This window comes from Lithobates pipiens, unplaced genomic scaffold (assembly GCF_037356315.1).
Source record: "Lithobates pipiens isolate NorthernLeopardFrog02 unplaced genomic scaffold, aLitPip1_a1.2 Scaffold_22, whole genome shotgun sequence".
Lineage (NCBI taxonomy): Eukaryota > Metazoa > Chordata > Amphibia > Anura > Ranidae > Lithobates > Lithobates pipiens.
This window is the reverse complement of record NW_027507784.1, coordinates 332,054,131-332,077,035: the sequence shown is the minus strand read 5'-3', so window position 1 is coordinate 332,077,035 and position 22,905 is coordinate 332,054,131. Positions and strand designations below refer to the sequence as shown.

General features: G+C 41.7%; 1 protein-coding gene across 1 annotated transcript in view; it reads left to right on the top strand.

Annotated features, from left to right (window-relative positions):
* LOC143925065 (keratin, type II cytoskeletal 8-like) overlaps positions 1-22,905 on the top strand; it is a 48,976-nt gene that overhangs the window by 3,505 nt on the left and 22,566 nt on the right. Inside the window, 4 exon segments of the mRNA XM_077449642.1 lie at positions 13,251-13,459; positions 15,537-15,597; positions 17,593-17,688; positions 21,753-21,917. Coding sequence (XP_077305768.1) covers positions 13,251-13,459; positions 15,537-15,597; positions 17,593-17,688; positions 21,753-21,917 — 531 coding nt within the window.

The window sequence follows — 22,905 nt, the reverse complement described above, 5'->3', positions numbered from 1 at the left end:
GGGTTAGGTTATAAAAAAAATATCCCAAGCTTTGAACATCTCACGGAGCTCTGTTCAATCCATCATCCGAAAATGGAAAGAGTATGGCACAATGGCAAACCTACCAAGACATGGCCGTCCACCTAAACTGACCGGCCGGGCAAGGAGAGCATTCATCAAAGAAGCAGCCAAGAGGTCCATGGTAACTCTGGAGGAGCAGCAGAGATCCACTGCTCAGGTGGGAGAGTCTGTCCACAGGACAACTATTAGTGGTGCTCTCCACAAATCTCACCTTTATGGAAGAGTTGAAAGAAGAAAGACATTGGTGAAAGAAAGTCATAAGAAGTTCAGTTTGCAGTTTGCCAGAAGGGTGGCGGACACAGCAAACATGTGGAAGAAGGTGCTCTGGTCAGATGAGATGAAAATGTAACTTTTTGGCCTAAAAGAAAAACGCGATGTGTGGTGGAAAACTAACACTGCACATCACCCTGAACACACCATCCCCACTGTGAAACATGGTGGTGGCAGCATCATGTTGTGGGGATGCTTTTCTTCAGCAGGGACAGGGAAGCTGGTCAGAGTTGATGGGAAGATGGATGGAGCCAAATACAGGGCAATCTTAGACGAAGACCTGTTAAGCCCCAGATTTTCTGCAGATTTTTGTCTTCAGATTTACCAAAACCATTTAGTGCAAGGGACTGCCTGATTGCATACAGATTGACCTCATATTATATGGTTTTGGTAAATCTGAAGGAAAAAAATCAGCAGAAAATCCGATAGTGTGTGTGGGGCTTTAGAGTCTGCAAAAGACTTGAGACCAGGGCGGAGGTTCACCTTCCAGCAGGACAACGACCCGAAACATACAGCCAGAGCTACAATGGAATGGTTTAGATCAAAGCATATTCATGTGTTAGAATGGCCCAGTCACAGTCCAGACCTAAATCCAATTGAGATTCTGTGGCAAGACTTGAAAATTGCTGTTCACAGACGCTCTCCATCCAATCTGACAGAGCTTGAGATATTTTACAAAGAAGAATGGGCAGAAATGTCCCTCTCTAGATGTGCAAAGCTGGTAGAGACATCCCCAAAAAGACCTGCAGCTGTAATTGCAGAGAAAGGCGGTTCTACAAAGTATTGACTCCGGGGGGCGCCATACAAATGTACCCCCCACACTTTTCACATATTTATTTGTAAAAAATGTTGAAAACCTTTTAACATTTTCCTTCCACTTCACAATTATGTGCCACTTTGTGTTGGTCTATCACAGGGATATGCAATTAGCGGACCTCCAGCTGTTACAGAACTACAAGTCCCATGAGGCATAGCAGGACTCTGACAGCCACGAGCATGACACCAAGAGACAGAGGCATGGTGGGACTTGTAGTTTTGCAACAGCTGGAGGTCCGTTAATTGCATATCCCTGGACTCTATCACATAAAAGTCCATATGCAGCGCTAGAAACAAATAAAAATGCAGTCCATAAATGTTAAAAGGAAGAGATGAGAGCCCTGCACCATCTCCAGTGTGAGATTACAGCTCACCGCAATGTTAGTCTAATCTCCTTACCAGGAGAAAGGTAAACCAGGCATATATCAAGGATCTTTATAACATCTCCAGCATTGGGCAATGGATGGACGGCTCCACAACATAATGCAATCAGTGAACGGGACTCCACATAAGTATATCCAGTAATTGCACTTAGCCCGCTCCCCCGATCACAAGCAATAAGCCAGTATGATAAACATAAAAAGGCGCATAGTGAAGTACGTTCAAAGCAATAAAGACATTTATTTATGCTGTACTTACAATTGTAGATAAAAATGAGCATCAATATAAAAAATTTGAACAGTGCCACGTGCGTGTATCTCCTGGGACCTTCCTAACGCATTTCGTCCAATAGGGCATCATCAGAGGCATGGCCTACTGACACAAGCACGCCCCTTTATATGTAAAAACCAGCCTCTTCGGTAACCAAATATCAACGTCTGGAAATGATTGATATTCATCAATGTGTTCCAACGGCTGGAAGTGAAACATTCACATCAAGACTTATTACATCCAGAAGTCAGTGGCCAGAACCAAATAGTCTCCCGAATGTGCTCCACCAACCAGATGCAATTCCCATAAGGATAAGAAGGAGAGAGTTAGCGCATTATCACACTACAGGATAATAAGGTTCCTAATGAAATAAAAAAAAAAATAAAAAAAAAATAACTACATAAAAAATATCTCAACTTGCATCTTCCAACATGCAGGTGACATTCATGCATGAAAAATTACAAAAGAAACTATTATCTGAATTATATATCCAGCAGGTGAAAATACCTCCACCCTGTGGACAAAAAACATAATACATAACACCATACAGTTCAAAATGGATAGGTTAGAAGAAAAACATTCAAAAACTTTGTAAAAAATAAATAAATAAATTATATATTTGGGTCAAGGTATCCCCGCGCTTACCTAGTGTGCCGTGTATACTGGAGACACAGAAATTACAACACGATTGCTGGCACCTGTTTTTCTTTTTGAGAAGCACTGAACAAGTCACTGAGCACCTATTTCAGCTTATATATAGACTGTCTTATATACATATTAAATTTTTTTTTTTTTTTTATTAAGAAGATTACGGAACTAATAATCACTGGCACTTCATTTAATTTCACTAAAGACTGTATTTTACCAACTTTTTGGAATAATGCACTATGAATTGCACGTTTTAATATAAGACATTTGCACTTTATGGAATATTTTTCCCTTTTACTTAGAGTTACTTATGTTGATATATAAACACATGATTTCTGGAATTTAAGTTTTATAATACACTGGTTACTATCTGTTTTTTTTTTTTTTTTTTTTTTTTTTTTCTTCATAGCACAAGGCACCTTAATTTTTGTTTAAGATAGGGTAGTTGATTTATAGCTAGATTTTATTTCTTCCAGTATTAGGCTCTTTATATTTATATCTAGTTCAGGTAGCGCAACACCATCTGTTTGATTTTCATATTTAAATAAATTATATAGTATCTCACAAAAGTGAGTACACCCCTCACATTTTTGTAAATATTTTCTTCTATCTTTTCATGTGACAACACTGAAGAAATGACACTTGTCTACAATGTAAAGTAGTGAGTGTACAGCTTGTATAACAGTGTAAATTTCCTGTCCCCTCAAAATAACTCAACACACAGCCATTAATGTCTAAACCGCTGGCAACAAAAGTGAGTACACCCCTAAGTGAAAATGTGCAAATTGAGCCCAAAGTGTCAATATTTTGTGTGGCCACCATTATTTTCCAGCACTGCCTTAACCCTCTTGGGCATGGAGGTCACCAGAGCTTCACAGGTTGTCACTGGAATCCTCTTCCCCTCCTCCATGATGACATCACGGAGCTGGTGGATGTTGGAGACCTTGCGTTCCTCCACCTTCCATTTGAGGATGTCCCACAGATGCTCAATAGGGTTTAGGTCTGGAGACATGCTTGGCCAGTCCATCACCTTTACCCTCAGCTTCTTTAGCAAGGCAGTGGTCATCTTGGAGGTGTGTTTGGGGTGGTTATCATGTTGGAATACTGCCCTGCGGCCCAGTCTCTGAAGGGAGGGGATCATGCTCTGCTTCAGTATGTCACAGTACATGTTGGCATTAATGGTTCCCTCAATGATCTGTAGCTTCCCAGTGCCGGTAGCTCTCATGCAGCCCCAGACCATGACACTCCCACCACCATGCTTGACTGTAGGCAAGACACACTTGTCTTTGTGCTCCTCACCTGGTTGCCCCCACACATGCTTGACACCATCTGACACCAAATACATTTATCTTGGTCTCATCAGACCACAGGACATGGTTCCAGTAATCCATGTCCTTAGTCTGCTTGTCTTCAGCAAACTGTTTGCGGTCTTTCTTGTGCATCATCTTTAGAAGAGGCTTCCTTCTGGAACGACAGCCATGCAGACCATTTTGATGCAGTGTGCGGCGTATGGTCTGAGCACTGACAGGCTGACCCCCCACCCCTTAAACCTCTGCAGCAATGCTGGCAGCACTCATACGTCTATTTCCCAAAGACAACCTCTGGATATGACGCTGAGCACGTGCACTCAACTTCTTTGATCGACCATGGCGAGGCCTGTTCTGAGTGGAACCTGTCCTGTTAAACCGCTGTATGGTCTTGGCCACCGTGCTGCAGCTCAGTTTCAGGGTCTTGGCAATCTTCTTATAGCCTAGGCCATCTTTATGTAGAGCAACAATTCTTTTTTTCAGATCCCCAGAGAGTTCTTTGCCATGAGGTGCCATGTTGAACTTCCAGCGACCAGTGTGAGAGAGTGAGAGCGATAACACCAAATTTAACACACCTGCTCCCCATTCACACCTGAGACCTTGTAACACTAATGAGTCACATGACACCGGGGAGAGAAAATGGCTAATTGGGCCCAACTTGGAAATTTTCACTTAGGGGTGTACTCACTTTTGTTGCCAGCGGTTTAGACATTAATGGCTGTGTGTTGAGTTATTTTGAGGGGACAGCAAATATACACTGTTATACAAGCTGTACACTCACTACTTTACATTATAGACAAGTGTCATTTCTTCAGTGTTGTCACATGAAAAGAAAATAGTTACAAAAATGTGAGGGGTGTACTTACTTTTGTGAGATTATATATATATATATATATATATATATATATATATATATATACATACACACATCCCCACACCCTAAACCTGGAAGCAGTCAGCAATGTACCAGTATGTTGCTTTTCCTGCGCGTTTCGTCTTCCCCCAATGTACTGCGGTTGGTCCGGAAGGTGTATGCAGAGAATTCCTTACTGTAAAGAACACTTAACCACTACAACCACTTTAAGAATATATACTTGAACAGGGTTCGTTTTTTATTTTTTAGATTAGTGTCACTTTTTTGTAGAACACGAAATCCTCGGCCCAGGTTTGCTTCCTTCCTGCCCAGCATGGCAGTCACACCAATATTTCGCCCTTAACAAACTCGTCTGATTTCTGTTTACTTTGTATAAGTTTAATTAAAGTCGCAGTTTATTTTCCCAGCCTGGCGCTGAGCTCCTGGCGGACCTGAGAACACGTCTTGTTGTATGAACCCGTGTGACCCGATAACCGCAGGAGAGGGATTGGCAGGGCTCTGGGCAGAGGGAGGACACGGGATAACGGTGGGTAAAGGGCGGTAGGAGCCCAGGCAAATAATGGAGCGATCGTATTTCATTATCTGACCATTGTGATCAGAGCTCTCAGTAAACACAGCAGGCGTAATCCCCGGCCATGGAACCTCCCTGCTTGTGTGCCCATCCAAATATTATCCAAGCCGTGCCAACTTCCCACTCACCTGGGCACCACCACGCCCCCTCCCCCTGCTTTGGTTTTGTAGACTGATATAATCTCTGGATATATTTGTATTTTATCTCCCTTGAGGGCTCTGTGCCCACAGCAGAAGACTTTATCAGAATTATCTGATAAGAAAAAAAATCAGATTTTTTATATAATATATATATAAGAGAAATTACATTTTTGTATTTGCCAAAATGTTGCTGAAAATCAGAAGATTTTGGTTAAAATTTTCATTTTTTTTTTTTTTTTCACAGTATTTGTCCTATTTTTTAGGATGTTCTTTTTTTATATGCTTTTTTTTTTTTCTTTTTTTGCAGTGTTGGTCCGATTTTTTTATGATGTTCTTTTTTTTTATTGTTTTTATTATTATTATTTTTTTTACAAAGCTCGTACTTCAATACTGTTGTTATGGTACACGCAACTTTTTTTCCCACAATTTTGACGCCATGCTTTTTAAATTATTATTTTTTTTTTTATTTTTTTATGCATTTAAAATATGAGTCTTATCTTTTTATGTGGTGTTCTCCTTTCTTGTTCTTTTACAAGCCTTCAATATTCTTGTTTTTTGTACTACAGATTAGCCACTAGAGGGAGCTTTCAATTGCTCAGTGCAATTACTTGTGTGCAAAGCAGAAAGAGAATGTATCTTTTTATACGTCTTTCACTTTTTTTTTTTTTTAACAAGGCTTCCATATTCTTGTTTTTGTACATTTGCAGATTAGCCACTAGAAGAAGCTCTCAGTGGCTCAGTGAAATTACTTGTGTGCAAATCAGAAAGAGAATGCTCAAAAAAAAAGAAAAAAAAAAGGAAGTTTAGAAGTTTTTATTTCTCAGAAATTTTGCTGAAATTCAGGATATTTGCCATTTCGACGCCATGTTTTTTAAATTATTTTTTTATTTATGTATTTTTTTTTAATGATTTTTTTAATTAAATACATTTGTATTAGAATTTTTCATATAATAATCCACATTTTCATGGCAATTATGTCATCAAATGATTATAAACAATTAACAAGTAGTAATAGACAATGTACATTGCACTCATCAGCAATTATCTCATGTGGAACAGGAGATTTTTAAATGATTTTTTAAAAATATATACAGTATCTTATTTTTTTATATGGCTTTTTTTGTTTTTGTTTTGTTTTTTACAAGCCTTCCATATTCTTGTTTTTGTACTATTACAGATTAGCCATTAGAGGGAGCTTTCAAAGGCTCTGTGCAATTACTTTTTATTTCTCTGAAATGTTGACTTATTATAATTATAATTATTATTTTTTTAATCATTTTAAAATATGTATCTTTTTTTTTTTTATATAGCTTTCACATTTTTTTTTTTTTTTTACAAGACTTCCATATTCATATTTTTGTACATTTGCAGATTAGCCTTTAGTGGGATCTCTCAATGGCTCTGTGAAATTACTTGTGTGCAAGTCTGAGAATGACTAAAAAAAGGAAGTTTAGACATTTTTATGTCTCGGAAATGTTGCTGAAATTCTGACTTCTGTGAAATTTTGCCATTTTGACACAATTATTTTTTTTAAATGATTTATTATTTATGTTTTTTTATTTTATTTTTATTTTTTTTAAATATCTATATGTCTTATTTGTTATATGGCTTTCACTTTCTTTGTTTTTTTTTTTTTTTTGCAAGGCTTACACTTTCATATTCTTGTTATTGATTTTAATGAAAGTTTGCCATTTTTGTGCCAGGCTTTTTTTCTTTTTTTTATAATTTTTTAAAATATGTATCATATTTATATATATATATATATATATATATATATATATATATATATATATATTTATTTAAACAGACATATATATATATATATATATATATATATATATATATATATATATATATATATATATATATATATTTATTTAAACAGACATATATATATATATATATATATATATATATATATATATATATATATATATATATATATTTAAACATACATACACTTCTTATTCTTGTTTTGGTACATTTGCTGATTAGCCACTAGAGGGAGCGCTCAGTGGCTCAGTGCAATTCCTTGTGTGCAACCACTAGATAATGTTGCAAAGCCAGAAGCTGAGCCTAATTATTCAGCTGCTCCATAAATGTATTTAAAGGAAATGATGGATAAAACGTTCTATTGTTGCTGACCTATGCGTCTGAAAATGCTCGTTACCTGGCTGTCACTCTCTGCCTTTAATATATCGAACCACTGGTTTTCTTCTATAAATATGCTCGCACATGTAGTTTTTCAACTAGTGGGCTTCAAAATGAGCGGGTCCTAAGATAAACATAGAGGCTGTATAACAGCCAGGCAAATGGTATTGCTGTAACCCAGCAGTGGGAAGCCTATCTACTTCTCTAATGAAGTTACAACCATTCACTTTAACAAAAAAGAGCATGCAGTGCCATCTAGTGGACACAAATGTTTCTGACATTCTGATATAAACTTCCTTCCCCTGTCTCCCAGCACCTGAGTGCGAAGTGCGTTAGATCAAGCAGTGTAAAAAAAGAAAGCGAATTTTAAACTTCAGGTGACCTCCCACCCCCCCCCCCCCCCCACACCAAACAAAATGTTAGACGCAAAGTTAACGGTGCAAAATTATTATTGTTATTATTAGACAGGATTATCATTATATAATGCCAACACTGTGCGCAAAATAAGGAGAAAATATAAAGCGCAGTTAAAGCCCAACTCTGGACCCCACCTTGCCAGTCCCATAGAATTAGCCCATGATCTATAAAACTTTTTTTTTTTTAATTATACATTTTTTCCAGGTGTCTGTAAGCTGGTCCAGTGACATTGCAGGTCCTCTCCACCCCCATTCCTCCCCTGGAAGTGGACTGATCTTGAATGCTGGGCATTGTCATGTAATGACGGGGAGCTGCTCTCTGCAGTATTCTCCTTATGGGTTTGGGTTGGGGGTGGAGCCATGACACTGTGAACTCTGTTGGGGGTGGAGCCATGACACTGTGAACTCTGCTAGGGGTGGAGCCATGACACTGTGAACTCTGTTGGGGGTGGAGCCATGACACTGTGAACTCTGTTGGGGCTGGAGCCATGACACTGTGAACTCTGTTGGGGCTGGAGCCATGACACTGTGAACTCTGTTGGGGGTGGAGCTATGACACTACTGTGAACTCTGTTGGGGGTGGAGCCATGACACTGTGAACTCTGTTGGGGGTGGAGCCATGACACTGTGAACTCTGTTGGGGGTGGAGCCATGACACTGTGGGCTCACAGGAAGCGAGTTGAGTGCTGCTGGGTGTCATTCAACTCAAAAAAAGACAAGCTGCGCCCCGACTGGTGAGTCTGCGGGGAGGGAGGGGGGGGGGGGGACAGCTCTGGAACTCAGGTGAGTATAACAGCCACAGATGCTTATTTATTTATTTTCTTATATGTTGGTTGGCAACATTTAAAGGACACCTATTAGCAGAGGCATGTAGGCATAGGACACACCCCCCTGCCACACTCCCTTAACCACTTCAGCCCCGGAAGGATTTACCCCCTTAATGACCAGGCCATTTATTTTTTTTGTGATACGCCACTGTGTTGTTTTAACTGACAATTGCGCAGTCGTACGACGCTGTACCCAATTAAAATTGATTTCCTTTTTTTCCCCACAAATAGAACCTTCTTTTGGCGGTATTTGATCACCTCTGCGGTTTTTATTTTTTGCGCTATAAACAAAACAAAAAAAAAGACAGACATTTAAAAAAAAAAAAACATAAAAAAAACATAATTTTTACTTTCTGCTATAAAACATATCCAAAAAATATATATGTAGCGGCACCCCCATGAGGGCTGCTGATTGACTCTACACCCCACTGGTTACCCCGACTCTGCAGATCCTCTCTTACCGCTGACACCTTGGGTTCCATTATGTAATATGGTAGCCTCAGAAGTTTGTTCCAACCGACTCCCATACTCCTGGCTCCACTCGGCGGCAGTGGCTGAGTCCATAACTTCTTCCACTCTAAACGTATCAGCTGATCTGCTTGGATACCCCAGACGGGATATCTCAATGGGACCTCCAAATGCAGCGTTACCCCCTGTGAGGGCTGCTGATTGAATCTATACCCCACTGGTTACCCCGATTCTGCAGATTCTCTCTTATGCCTTGTACACACTGTCGGAAATTTCGGAAAAGGTCCGATCGGATTATATTGTCGGAAAATCCGATCGTGTGTGGGCTCTATCGGACAATTTGACAGCGGGATCTCACATTTTCCGACCAAAAAAAATCCGATCTGACTTTTTCCGATCGTTTGTAGAGAATTCCGATTGGACAAAGTGCCACGCATGCTCAGAGCAAATTGTGAGACCAAAGCTATTGGCTACTAGCCTCAACGTAGTCCCGTCGTAACGAATGAAGGTCATCACGTTCCGAACGATCGGATTTTCCCGACAACTTTGTTCTGACCGTGTGTATGCAACACCAGTTTCGGACAAAATCCATCGGAAAAAATCTGACGGATTTTGTGGTGGGAATGTCCGACCGTGTGTACAAGGGTATAACTTCTGACACCTTGGGTTCCATTATGCAATATGCTCCCTCTAGTGGCTATTCAGCAAATGTACAAAAACAAGAATTGGAAGTGTAAGCTGTTTAAAAAAAAAAAAAAAGCAATATAAAAAATACGATACATATTTTAGCAATGAGAAACTCACACAATGTCACTGAACCACTCAGAATGTTTACTAAGGTAAATAATGGAACACAATGAACAGCATGAAAAAAACACAAATGGTAATTGACAATTGGTATCACTTAATTCAGATATGCAAAACCAGTAACCTTATACTCACATTTTATATGTGAACAGGTGTACAGAGGGATACGTACTCAATATCTTTAAAACATGTATTAAATACCTTCCCGCTGAGGCCTCAACACACAGACCAAATTGCAGTATTATATACCTTACATTCAAGAACACAGTGTAAAGTCTAGCATTTACTCAATGGCTCCCCCTAGAGACTATAATTCAGAGTTCAACTTATAAGTAGAGTAATGCTTGATAAAAGAAGGAAGATGGTGAAAGTTCTTTTAACTCCGGATATCTTCAGCTAGCCTGATGTTTAAACTGCAGTATTTGTAATCCCCAAAGCAAAGGAAAAGAAATGACTGTAGAATAAATGATATGCTGGTGACGGCTTAACTGAAGAAATATCGCCACTTGTAGATTCCCCCTAACATGTGAGTGCAATACAGTACTGACTTTACAGTGCAGGGGAAAAGACAAGGCCCCAAAGTCCAGCTGTATGATGCTTGTGAAGAAGTAGATTTACTACCAGCAGTCTGCAGAAAGAGCTCACTCAGCAATACTGTACTCTCTACTGAAATGGGCAGGTGCCCTCTCACCACAATGGATGCCAAAGGCTGTGAGGCTTCATCCGGAATCCCCTCCTGGTGTCTCCATCTGGTGAAGATGGCGCTGCCACGCCGCGCTGCAACTCCTGATGGACTGACGTGCAGGTGGCTTCAAGTTGCTCTGAAGCACAGGCCGGTCCGCTTGCTGACATGGCAAGGCTGATGGCAAGGTTGAACCCCGAGATACCTCAGAGGTGGGCGATATGGCTCTCTGCTGTATAGGCCGCAGTCTCTCACTCCTGGTCACACTCACAGACCTCCTGCTGGCAGGTGTTGAATGGCTTCAAGAGAGGCTGAAAACAGGCCGTGCCTCCTCTTTTATCTATACTTCCCGCAGGCAGTGCTGCACACTTTGCATTGTCTGTATTGTAGCTCAGGGCTGATCCAGCTAATATAGTCACTTCCTCCTCCAAACTATATCTCCCACAATACTTTGCTGCATTCCTTCGTCACTAGAGGGAGCCAAACTCATTTGAAATAACATCAACTGTAATAACTGTAATAGTAGCAGACCCTTGGCTACAAATATATATAAAAAAACATTGTATTAATCAGTTTAGGCCAATTAGTTATTAGTTAGTTATATCTGCTACATGTTTTTGGTATAAAAAAATTGCAATAAGCGTATATAGATTGGTTTGCACAAAAGTTAATGCGTCTACAAAATGGGGATAGATTTATGGACTTTCTTTTTTTAATGTTTTTACTGGTAATTTCAGCGATCTGCGATTTTTAACGGGACTGCGACATCGTGGCGGACAAATCTGACCCCAAGTGACACTTTTTGGGGACCACTGACACCAATACAGTGATCCGTGCTAAAAAAAATTGCACTGATCAATGTATAAATGACACCGTCAGGGAAGGGGTTAACACTAGTGGGGCGATCAAGGGGTTAAGTGTGTTCCCTGGGAGTGTTCTAACTGTGTGTGTGGGGGGGGGGGGGGGGTGGGCTCACTGGGGGACCACACAGAAATCGATGTTCCTGATCACTAGGAACAGAATATCTCCACGTTGCCCCCTGACAGAACGGGGATCCGCCTTGATTACATAGGCAGATCCCCGTTGCAGCGAGCGCCTGCAGACATCGAGTTACACCCGCTGAAATCTTGCATTATTTTATTATTATTATTGCACTTATTTTTAATTAGTGAAATGATGTCCACCTGTGTGCGATCTAAGTGTCACATGATCTGTCATTACATAGACATACCCTTTGTGAAAGGCCGCAGAGGCTGCAACACTTAAGCAAGAAGCACCACTAACCAAACACTGCCATGAAGACCAAGGGAATCTCCACACAAGTAAGGGACAATGTTGTTGAGAAGTACAAGTCAGGGTTAGGTTATAAACAAATATCCAAATCTTTGATGATCCCTAGGAGCACCATCAGATCTATCATAACCAAATGGAAAGAACATGGCACAACAGCAAACCTGCCAAGAGACGGCCGCACACCAAAACTCTGGGACCGGGCAAGGAGGGCATTAACCAGAGAGGAGCACAGAGACCGAAGGTAACCCTGGAGGAGCTGCAGAGTTCCACAGCAGAGACTGGAGTATCTGTACATAGGACGACAATAAGCCGTACGCTCCATAGGGTTGGGCTTTATGGCAGAGTGGCCAGAAGAAAGTTTTGAGTTTGCAAAAAGTCATGTGGGAAACTCCCAAAATGTATGGAGGAAGGTGCTCTGGTCTGATGAGACTAAAATTGAACTTTTTGGCCATCAAGGAAAATGCTATGTCTGGGGCAAACCCAACACATCACATCACTCAAAGAACACCATCCCCACTGTGAAACATGGTGGTGCCAGCATCATGCTGTGGGGATGTTTTTCAGGAAACTGGTCAGAGTTGAGGGAAAGACGGATGGTGCTAAATACAGGGATATTCTTGAGCAAAACCTGTACCCCTCTGTGTGTGATTTGAGGCTGGGATGGAGGTTCACCTTCCAGCAGGACAATGACCCCAAACACACTGCTAAAGCAACACTTGAGTGGTTTAAGGGGAAACATGTAAATGTGTTGGAATGGCCTAGTCAAAGCCCAGACCTCAATCCAATAGAAAATCTGTGGTCAGACTTAAAGATCGCTGTTCACAAGCGCAAACCATCCAACCTGAAGGAGCTGGAGTAGTTTTGCAAGGAGGAGGAATGGGGCAGAAATCCCAGTGGTAAGATGTGGCAAGACTCAGAGACTTATCCAAAGCGACTTGGAGCTGTGATACCCGCAAAAGGCGGCTCTACAAAGTACTGACTTTAGGGGGGTGAATAGTTTTGCACATTGACTTTTTCTGTTATTTTGTCCTATTTGTTGTTTGCTTCACAATCAAAAAAAATAATAAAAAAATCTTCAAAGTTTTGGGCATGTTCTGTAAATGAAATGATGCAAATCCTCAAACAATCCATGATAATTCCAGGTTGTGAGGCAACAAAACACGAAAAAAATGCCAAGGGGGGGTTGAACACTTTTGCAAGGCACTGTATTCGTGTCATCCTGAAAACTTTTGGCCCGGGCTGTAGTAACTGATATCTGCTCATTGCCAGGTGCGGGAGCTGGAGAGGCAGAACAAGATGCTGAAGACCCAGCTGACGCTGCTGAGGGAGAAGGACAGCTACAAGTCCAACATCGACCAGATCACATCGGGGTCCGGCAACCACCTGAAGCAGCAGATAGACGCGCTGCTGCATGAGAAGGACAAGCTGCAGGCCGAGCTCCAGAACATGCAGGCTGTGGTGGAGGAGCTGAAAAGCCGGTAACTGCTGTGCTAGATTACCCACGGTCCCCTGTGCTGTCTCCCCCCCCCCCCCCCCCCCGTGTGCGACTCTATAGTCACATGGGCTGCTCAGATGTGATAGGGAGGAAATGCTCAGCATAGAAACTCACTGAAAACTGAGCATGTGCAGAGCCTCGGCTGCACAGGTGAATGAATAGGCAGCGGCGCACACTAGGGTTGCCACCTGTCCAGGATTCACCCAGACAATTCGGGTTTGGAATCATGTGTCCAGGTTTCAGACTGATGGGAGAGGAGAGAGGGTTCGATCTGCACCTCTTACCCCACCCTCTTTGTCTGCTCTCACTCAATTCCCTGGCGCTGTGCCTCAGAAAAGGAAAGTTGGGGCTGGAAATTTGAAGTCAAGCAGCCTCAGATACATCTGGATGAGAGGTGCTGCCAAAGGGTGAGTGAGCTCACCATCCATCCCTGTTTGTGATTGAAGTCTCACCCCCCTTCTCTCTCCTGCCTCTGAGTAAGTACACAAAGGTAAATCAGGGTTCTCAGAGCACCTCTTACATCAGAGTTCCCCTTTACACCAGAGGCCACAGTGTTTCCCCTTTACATCAGAGTCTTCTCCGTACATCAGAGTTCTCAGTGTTCCCCCTCAAATCGGGTTTCCAGAGCACCCCTTATGTTAGAGGCCCCAGAGTTCTCCCGTACATCAGAGTCTGCAGAGTCCCCCTTTACAGTGAAAGGGAACTCTGCGAGTTCAGATGTAAAAGGGGAACTATGTGGACTCTGATGTAAAGGGGCACTCTTGTTATTAACTTCATATGATTAGAAATGTTATTTAATAGCAAAATATATGTATAGTTTATACTATAAAAAAACATTGCTGTGTGCCGCTAAAGTGTTCGGGTTTGACTTGAACAAAAGGTGGCAACCCTAGCGCACACAGAGGTCTCCTGCTCAATCACAAACCGAAGCATAGCAAACACAGTTTACTATGCTTCGGTGATGAATAGACACAGGAGTGATTGGTACCGATTGCTCGCTGTTCATTCAGGAATGGAAAAAAACAGTAAATGACATATTTACCGGCCCCTTCCAGCTAGAAACATCCCCCAATGTGTGCCCGCAGCAGCTGCCGGCAGGAGAGGAGAGAAGGGAAGCCGGTAGCGCTGTGGAGGAAAGGGCGCATGTGCTTGAACCAATCCCCTGGAGGGAAAAAAAGGAGGAGGAAGAGCTGGTAGTGTTGCAGGGGGGAGGCAGATTGGTGTCTGCAATAAGACAGTACAGCCAGACAGGGGGGCCCGGGCTCAGCAGGGGCCCGCCTTTTGAACTAAATAGAAAATAACACAATAGTATAGAAAAAAAACAATAGAATAGAATGAATATAACCATCTTCCTATTCTAATCGATTCTTTTCTATTCTATTCAAATTGATTTTATTTAAATTTTGGGAAATGGTTATTTTCTTTCTATACTATTCTATTATATTGTTTTTGTTTTTTTATTCCATTGTCTATTCTATTATAGTCTATTATATTCTATTCTCTTAATTTTTTTATGTTTTCAAATTCACATTTATTCCATTTGAAATTCAAATTTCATAAGATGGCTACATTCTTTCTATGTTATTCTATTCCATTTGTTTCTATTATATTCTAGTCAATTCTGTTGTTTTATTTTCTATTCTATTGTGTTCTGTTTTACTCCATTAGCTTCTATTCTTTCTTTCTGTTATATTCTTTTCTAGTCTATTTTTTGCTTTCTATTCTATTCCTTTATTTTCTATTCTATTTTATTCTCTTTGGAAATTTGAAAAAGGTTTCGAATTAGAATTTGAAAACTATTCGAATTTAAAGAGCATTCAAAAACGATTCGAATTTTGTCCAAATTTTTTTTCTCGTTATTTCTGATTCGTTTAAATTCAGAACTATTGTAATTTGAAAATTCAGATACATCAGAATTTCTGAAAAATGAAAATTAGCCCCAAAAAAAACCCATTGATTTGAGCTGCATAAATGAGTGTCTGTTATATTTATGCTCTGTGACATCACAGTACAGCGCAGTGACTGTGCGCCTCCGCTGAAAGCTCTTTTTTTTTTTGCAGATATGAGGATGAAATTAACAGAAGGAACCATTTAGAAAATGATTTTGTATTAACAAAGAAGGTTTGTATCTTTGTGTGGGGCGCTCGGTGTAATCATTGTTCAGCGCAGAGCTCCTCGGCTCAATTCCCTCCAGGAGTCCCTCTAGTACAGTGATGGCGAACCTCGGAACCCCAGATGTTTTGGAACTACATTTCCCATGATGCTCAATTACACTGCAGAGTGCAGGAGCATCATGGGAAATGTAGTTCCAAAACATCTGGGGTGCCAAGGTTTGATTGGATACTCAGCTTCGGCCCCACCCAGCCTTTACAGGGGGGGGGGGGGGGAACTGTTCACGACAAGGGGCCGCATTGTACGATTTACAAATATTCACGGGCTGAAAAAAAAAAAAAAAACGATTTTATGAATGAATACTTTATTTTACTTGTTGCTCTTTAAATAACGTGATGTGATTTACTGCAACGGAGGAAAAACTTCAGTAAAATAAAGTAAAGAAATTACAAATAAAAGCGAGCCCATCAGAGTCCCCCCCATACATCAGGGTCCCCATCAGAGTCCCCCCATACATCAGGGTCCCCATCAGAGTCCTCCCTTACAACAGGGTCCCCATCAGAGCCCCCCCCCCATACATCAGGGTCCCCATGAGAGTCCCCCCATACATCAGGGTCCCCATCAGAGTCCCCCCTTGCATCAGGGTCCCCATCAGAGTTCCCCCATACATCAGGATCCCCATCAGAGTCCCCCCCCATACATCAGGGTCCCCATCAGAGCCCCTCCATGAATCAGGGTCCCCATCAGAGTCCCTCCATGCATCAGGGTCCCCATCAGAGTCCAGCCTTTCATCAGGGTCCCCATCAGAGTCCCCCCATACATCAGGGTCCCCATCAGAGTCCCCCCTTGCATCAGGGTCCCCCCATACGTCAGGGTCCCCATCAGAGTCCCCCCATACATCAGGGTCCCCATCAGAGTCCTACCATACATCAGGGTCCGCATCAGCATCCCCCATACATCAGGTTCCCCATCAGAGCCTTACATCAGACTCCTCCTTACATTAGGGTCCCCATCAGACCCCCTTACATCAGAGTCCTCCTTACATCAGGGTCCCTATCAAAGTGCCCCCTTACATCAGGTGTCCCCATCAGAGTGCCCCCTTACATTGGAGTCCTCCCTATTTCCGGGTCCCCATCAGTGTCCCCCACATATATCAGGGTCACCATCAGAGTCCTCCTTACATCAAGTGTCCCCACCAGAGTGCCCCCTTACATCAGGGCCCCATCAGAATCCTCCTTACATCAGTTTTCCCATCAGAGTCCCCCCTTATATCAGAGTCCTCCTTATATCAGGGTCCCCATCAGAGTCCCCCCCATGCATCAGGGTCCCCACCAGAGTGCCCCTTTAGATCAGGATCCCAATCAGAGTGCCCCTTTACATCAGGTGTCCCCATCAGAGTCTCCCCTTATATCAGAGTCTTACTTATATAAGGGTCCCCATCCGAGTCCCGCCCATACATACATCAGGGTCCCGATCAGAGGCCTCCCTTACATCAGGGTCCCCATCAGAGTCCCCCCTTACATCAGACTCCCCATCAGAGTCCCCCTTATATCAGAGTCCTACTTATATCAGGGTCCCCATCAGAGTCCCCCCCATACATACATCAGGATCCCCATCAAAGGCCTCCCTTACATCAGGGTCCCCATCAGAGTCCCCCCCGTACATCAGACTCCCCATCAGAGTCCCCCCGTACATCAGACTCCCCATCAGACTCCCCCCTTATATCAGAGTCCTATTTATATCAGGGTCCCCATCAGAGTCCCCCCATACATACATCAGGGTCCCCATCAGAGTCCCCCCTTACATCAGAGTCCTTATTACATTAAATCAGAGATTCCATTAGAGTCCCTGCCTACATCGGAGGGCTTGATAAAATCTTACCGCTGACCTTAGCTTGCAGACCCCCTTCTTTAGACTGTCAGCTCTTTGGGTCACTGAGACTAATGTGGTTCTGTAGACTCTGTAATATTGTGTAGGGATGAATTCTCTCTCTGTGTCTGGCAGGATCTCGATGACACTTACCTGAACAAGGTGGACAACGAGTCCAAGCTGGACAGTCTGACGGATGAAATTGAGTATCTAAAGCAGGTCTATAAGGAGGTAATGGAATCTCTCTTCTGATTGGCGGCTCTCGCTTGCCAGATTGTTTTTCCTTTTCGCTTATGTATATAAAAAAAACAATTTCGATTTTATTCTTCATTTGAGTGATAATTTGGAAATGCTGAACGGGGCAAACATTTAGAAAAAAAAAAAAAAAAATCATAAAAAAAGGAGCTGTTTTACCCACCAAAGGATTTGTATTTCTGTTTATCCAGTCCTGATATTTACACAGTTCTGCCTCACAGTTCCGGTATGCGGAGGCCACGTGGGGATCTGATCTTATTTAGGTTCAGTTTTGTTTACATTTTTTCAGCTAAACTCCCGACCATCACTGTGTAACAGGATGGTGAAAAGGAGAAACAGCAGACTGTTGAGGCCTATGTCACTCTGCTGTCTCCTCCTATCAGCATGCCCTTTGCACTGTAGCATGCCTAATTGTCTCCTGGTGCTGCTTCTCCATCCTCCTGTCTGAGCTCTGCTGTACATACTGAACGGTAGCCTGTAAGTGGCTGATGCCAGGTCAGAGTAAGGTACTTACATGGCTTGGAATTTAAAAAATACATGTAATGATGTATTTAATGATTACAGAGCTGCATTACATTATATCTTTTATATTGGTCTGGAGTTCAGCTTAAAATTTCCCCATCATATAATTACAGGCCAATCCCGTATCTTTTTATATCATTAAAGCTTGCTGGATAAACATTTTGGTCACAGCTAATTTTACCATTCATAGGTCCCAGTTCACACTCTCAGTTGGGGGTGGGGGGTGCTAAAAATAGGTGGCTGGGCGGGGTTTTTTGCCCCCACTTAAACTGCAAAGGCAGTCATTTGGGGGTATACACTAGACATGTGCACTGACAAAAGATTTGTTCATTTTCATTTCATTTGTTTTTCGTAAAATTAGAAAATTCGTAAATTCTAAAATTTGGATTTTCAAATTCCCAAATTTTCAAATTTCTGAATTTTTGAATTTTCGAATTTCAAATTTTTGAAAGTCCAAATTTCTAATTTTAAAATTTTGAATTTTCTAATTCCAAATTTCCAAATTTTCTAATTCTGAATTTCCGAATTTTCTAATTCTGAATTTCCGAATTTTCTAATTCTGAATTTCCAAAATTTTTAAATTCCAAACTTCCGAATTTTTGGATTTTCAGAATTCAGAAATCCGAAAATTTGAAACTCTTAAAAAAGAAAGAAAATCAGTAAAATTTGAAATAACTAACTAATATTAACTAACTATTAAATTATAGGTATTGGAATTTCCTTTCAAATGTGGCTGTTTGTGAAGGTAACAAATACAAATTTATTTGAAGTTACGAATTATCCGAAATAATGAATGCCGCATCTAAACAAATGAAATGAAACAAATTAATAATAAATACTAATAATAAAAAGGTTTTATTATTATTATTGTTATTTATTATTATTAGATCGTTACGTTCCATTCGTTATTTTAGATTGATTCAAATACATTCACTAACAGCCAAATTTGAAAGGAAATTCCAATACCTATAATTTAGTATTTATTATTAGTTAGTTATTATTTCAGATTTTCTGATTTTCGAATTTTCAGCATTTCATTCTTTTGAATGTTCAGATTTCATTCTTATTTTTGGATTTTCAAATTTCCAAATTTTTTAAATTTTGGAATTTCCGCATATAAAATTTTCGAATTTCCGAAATTTCAAATTTCTGAAATGTCAGAATTTCAAAAATGTTGAATTTGGAAATTTCGAATTTCCAAAATTTCGAATTTCCAAAATTTCCAATTTCCGAAATTTTACTAATTTCCAATTTCAGAAATTTCCAATTTACGAATATTCAGTGATTCGGAATTTCGGAAATTAATGAATTTGTCAAAATTTGTAAAAAAACTAATTCAGAACTAAACTAATTGCACATGTCTAGTATACACATACTGCTGCCATGATAATTTGCATCATGGCAAAAATGATCCCCCCCAGTCCCATTCCGTGGGTAGTAATGCTGCCAAGCGCAACTTATCCAGGCGAATGGGGCAGCGCCACAACCGCGAGCAAAGTGCTAGGCTAATGTTTTTGGAGCAATATCTGCACTGAAAAAAAGTCCATTCAGCTGCATATTCATTGAACAATAAAAAAAAAAATATTCCCCCAACAAGTGCTGTGGCTGCAATACTCTCCTCCTCTCTGGTGTTGCATTAACTCACTTTTGCCACTAGATGTCCTCAGTCTTCTGGGTTAAATGAAAAACAGTGTCATTTAACCTGGAGGACGGAGGACATCCTGTGAGTACAAAGGACTCCTTGGACCCGCCCCTGAGGGAGTATCAAGATAGTGCCCTGCATTCACACACAATGATGTACATAGGTCTCTGCATCATTGGAGGACTGTCTACTACCTGAAGACATCTGAAAAGCTATAAAAACACAAAAAAAAAAAAAAAAACATAAATGATGGGAGGGCAGCACTGGTGCAGGAGAGATGAGGCCAGAGCTGGGCTTTTAATAGAGGAGAGATCCAGGTGCCGGCTGTGGTGTATGGCAGGGGTGCCTATATCACAAGACTAGCCTAACACAATGCTGGGATTGGGAGGGATGCCCCAGGGATTGTATGGGTAAGGGTTATTTGGGAGAAAAGTGGTAGGAAAACGAGTATATAGAAAGATATTCAAAATTTATTTATACAAAAATATGCATAAAAAACATTATTATAAAAACAATGATGCTGGTCATATATATACAATACGATATACAGCTATAGTCTGAAGCATAAGAGAAGGTCTCCAAGTAAGAGGCCCAAATCAATCAGATGGTTTTCAGACGACCCAACATGTTTCGGTGTTAATTGCTAAATTCCTTCTTCAGGGGTTGAAGATAGGCATCCCACCCAATCTTTTTCTTCATTGTGGGATGTGGTTTGGGTTTTACTACTGTTATCATTTCAGGTAGTGTCAGACTTTCTATGAAACACAAGGCTAGTATTTTACCAACTAAAAGAGTTCTGTTTAGTAGACATGTGCGATTCGTTTCGTACGAATCTCAAATTCGTACGAATTTCCCAAAATTCGTACGTTCGGGAGGATCCGAAATACGAATTGCCGTATGTCCGAATTCTGTACGCAATACGAACTTTTGTTTACGAATTTAGGATTTCGGATCAGTTGTCGTCGAATCGACGACGACTCAGTCATTATGCTTATTATGAGGGGCTCCCACCATCCCTGTGCTATGCTGACTTCCTCCTGGGGCTGTACCTCTGCTGTGCTCATTATGAGGGGCTCCCACCATCCCTGTGCTGTGCTGACTTCCTCCTGGGGCTGCTTATTATGAGGGGCTCCCACCATCCCTGTGCTGTGCTGACTTCCTCCTGGGGCTGCTTATTATGAGGGGCTCCCACCATCCCTGTGCTATGCTGGGGCTGTACCTCTGCTGTGCTCAGTATATCAGTACAGCACAGGAATGGTGGAAACCCCTCATACTGAGCACAGCAGAGGTACAGCCCCAGGAGGAAGTCAGCAGAGCACAGGGATGGTGGGATCCCCTCATAATAAGCAGCCGCAGGAGGAAGTCAGCACAGCACAGGGATGGTGGGAGCCCCTCATAATAAGCAGCCCCAGGAGGAAGTCAACACAGCACAGGGATGGTGGGAGCCCCTCATAATATGCACAGCAGAGGTACAGCCCCAGGAGGAAGTCAGCATAGCACAGGGATGGTGGGAGCCCCTCATAATAAGCAGCCCCAGGAGGAAGTCAGCACAGCACAGGGATGGTGGGAGCCCCTCATAATATGCACAGCAGAGGTACAGCCCCAGGAGGAAGTCAGCACAGCACAGGGATGGTCGGAGCCCCTCATAATAAGCGCCCATGTCTACTGTTTAGAACCGTAGGGGCAAAAAAATCCCAACAGAGGTTCTAGTGCTGGGAGGAGCTCCCCCTGCTGGCTGGCTGTGAATATGAGCAATGTTTTCAGACTTTCATAACTGATCAAAAATAACCTTTTAACTTAATAGAGAAAATATACAGAAACACAATACGATGCCATCAATCTGACTTGTCTTTTTCTTTTTTTCTTTTTTTTTTAGGAAATAAACGAGCTCCAGTCCCAGGTGCACAATGACAAGGTGACCGTGGAACTGGACAATAACCGAGACCTGGAAATGAAGCACTTCATGGATGAAGTCCGGGCCCAGTACCAGACCATGGCGGAGAAGAGCCGCCAAGAGGCCGAGCACTGGTATAAGAGCAAGGTACTACAACCATATGACCTCCATATGACCTCCATATGACCTCCATATGACTTCCATATGACCATATGATCTGCACCATCCCACCGGTCCCGGCTTTAGAAATGTAGCACTACCCTCCAAAGGAGCCACTGTAATTAACCGTTTTTTCCCCAAGATTTGTGGAGAGGCAGCCAGGCACACAGCAACAATTCTCTCACTCCGGCTCATTAATCAGTCTAGGGGACGTCTTTTTTTTTTGATAATTGTTCTTGCTGAAGAACTTGGACGGGTCTGTAGGGTGAGATGGGATGCTCAAGAACTACTAAATAAAGTCCTCCCTGAACAGTCTCTATGTAGGAACAAAGGACGATCCTGCTGTTCTAAAGCTCACACTATTTATATGCCTCTCCAGCCACCTACTGGGCACACCACCCCTAGGGATTGGCTGAAGCACAATAAATACCCAGGTTGTTCATTTGCCTTGGTCAACCCCCGAAGCCTCTAGAAAGCAGGGGAGAGCAATCAAACCTGCAGCCTGTGAGATCCAGAACAGCCCAATAGCTGCTGCTTTGATTACAGAGGAGCTGAAAAGAAATACATTTACCTACCATCCTAGCAACTTATCTAGGAAGGTGCTACAGATAATCATTCATCCACATTTACAGTGCCTTGAAAAAGTATTCATACCCCTTGACATTTTCCACATTTTGTCATGTTATAACCAAATACGTAAATGTATTTTATTGGGATTTTATGTGATCGACCAACACGAAGTGCAACATAATTGTGAAGTGGAAGGAAAATGATAAATGGTTTTCAAATGTCTTTACAAACAAATATGTGAAAAGTGTGGGGGGTACATTTGTATGGCGCCCCCCGGAGTCAATACTTTGTAGAACCGCCTTTCACTGCAATTACAGGTGCAAGTCTTTTTGGGGATGTCTCTACCAGCTTTGCACATCTAGAGAGGGACGTTTCTGCCTATTCTTCTTTGCAAAATATCTCCAGC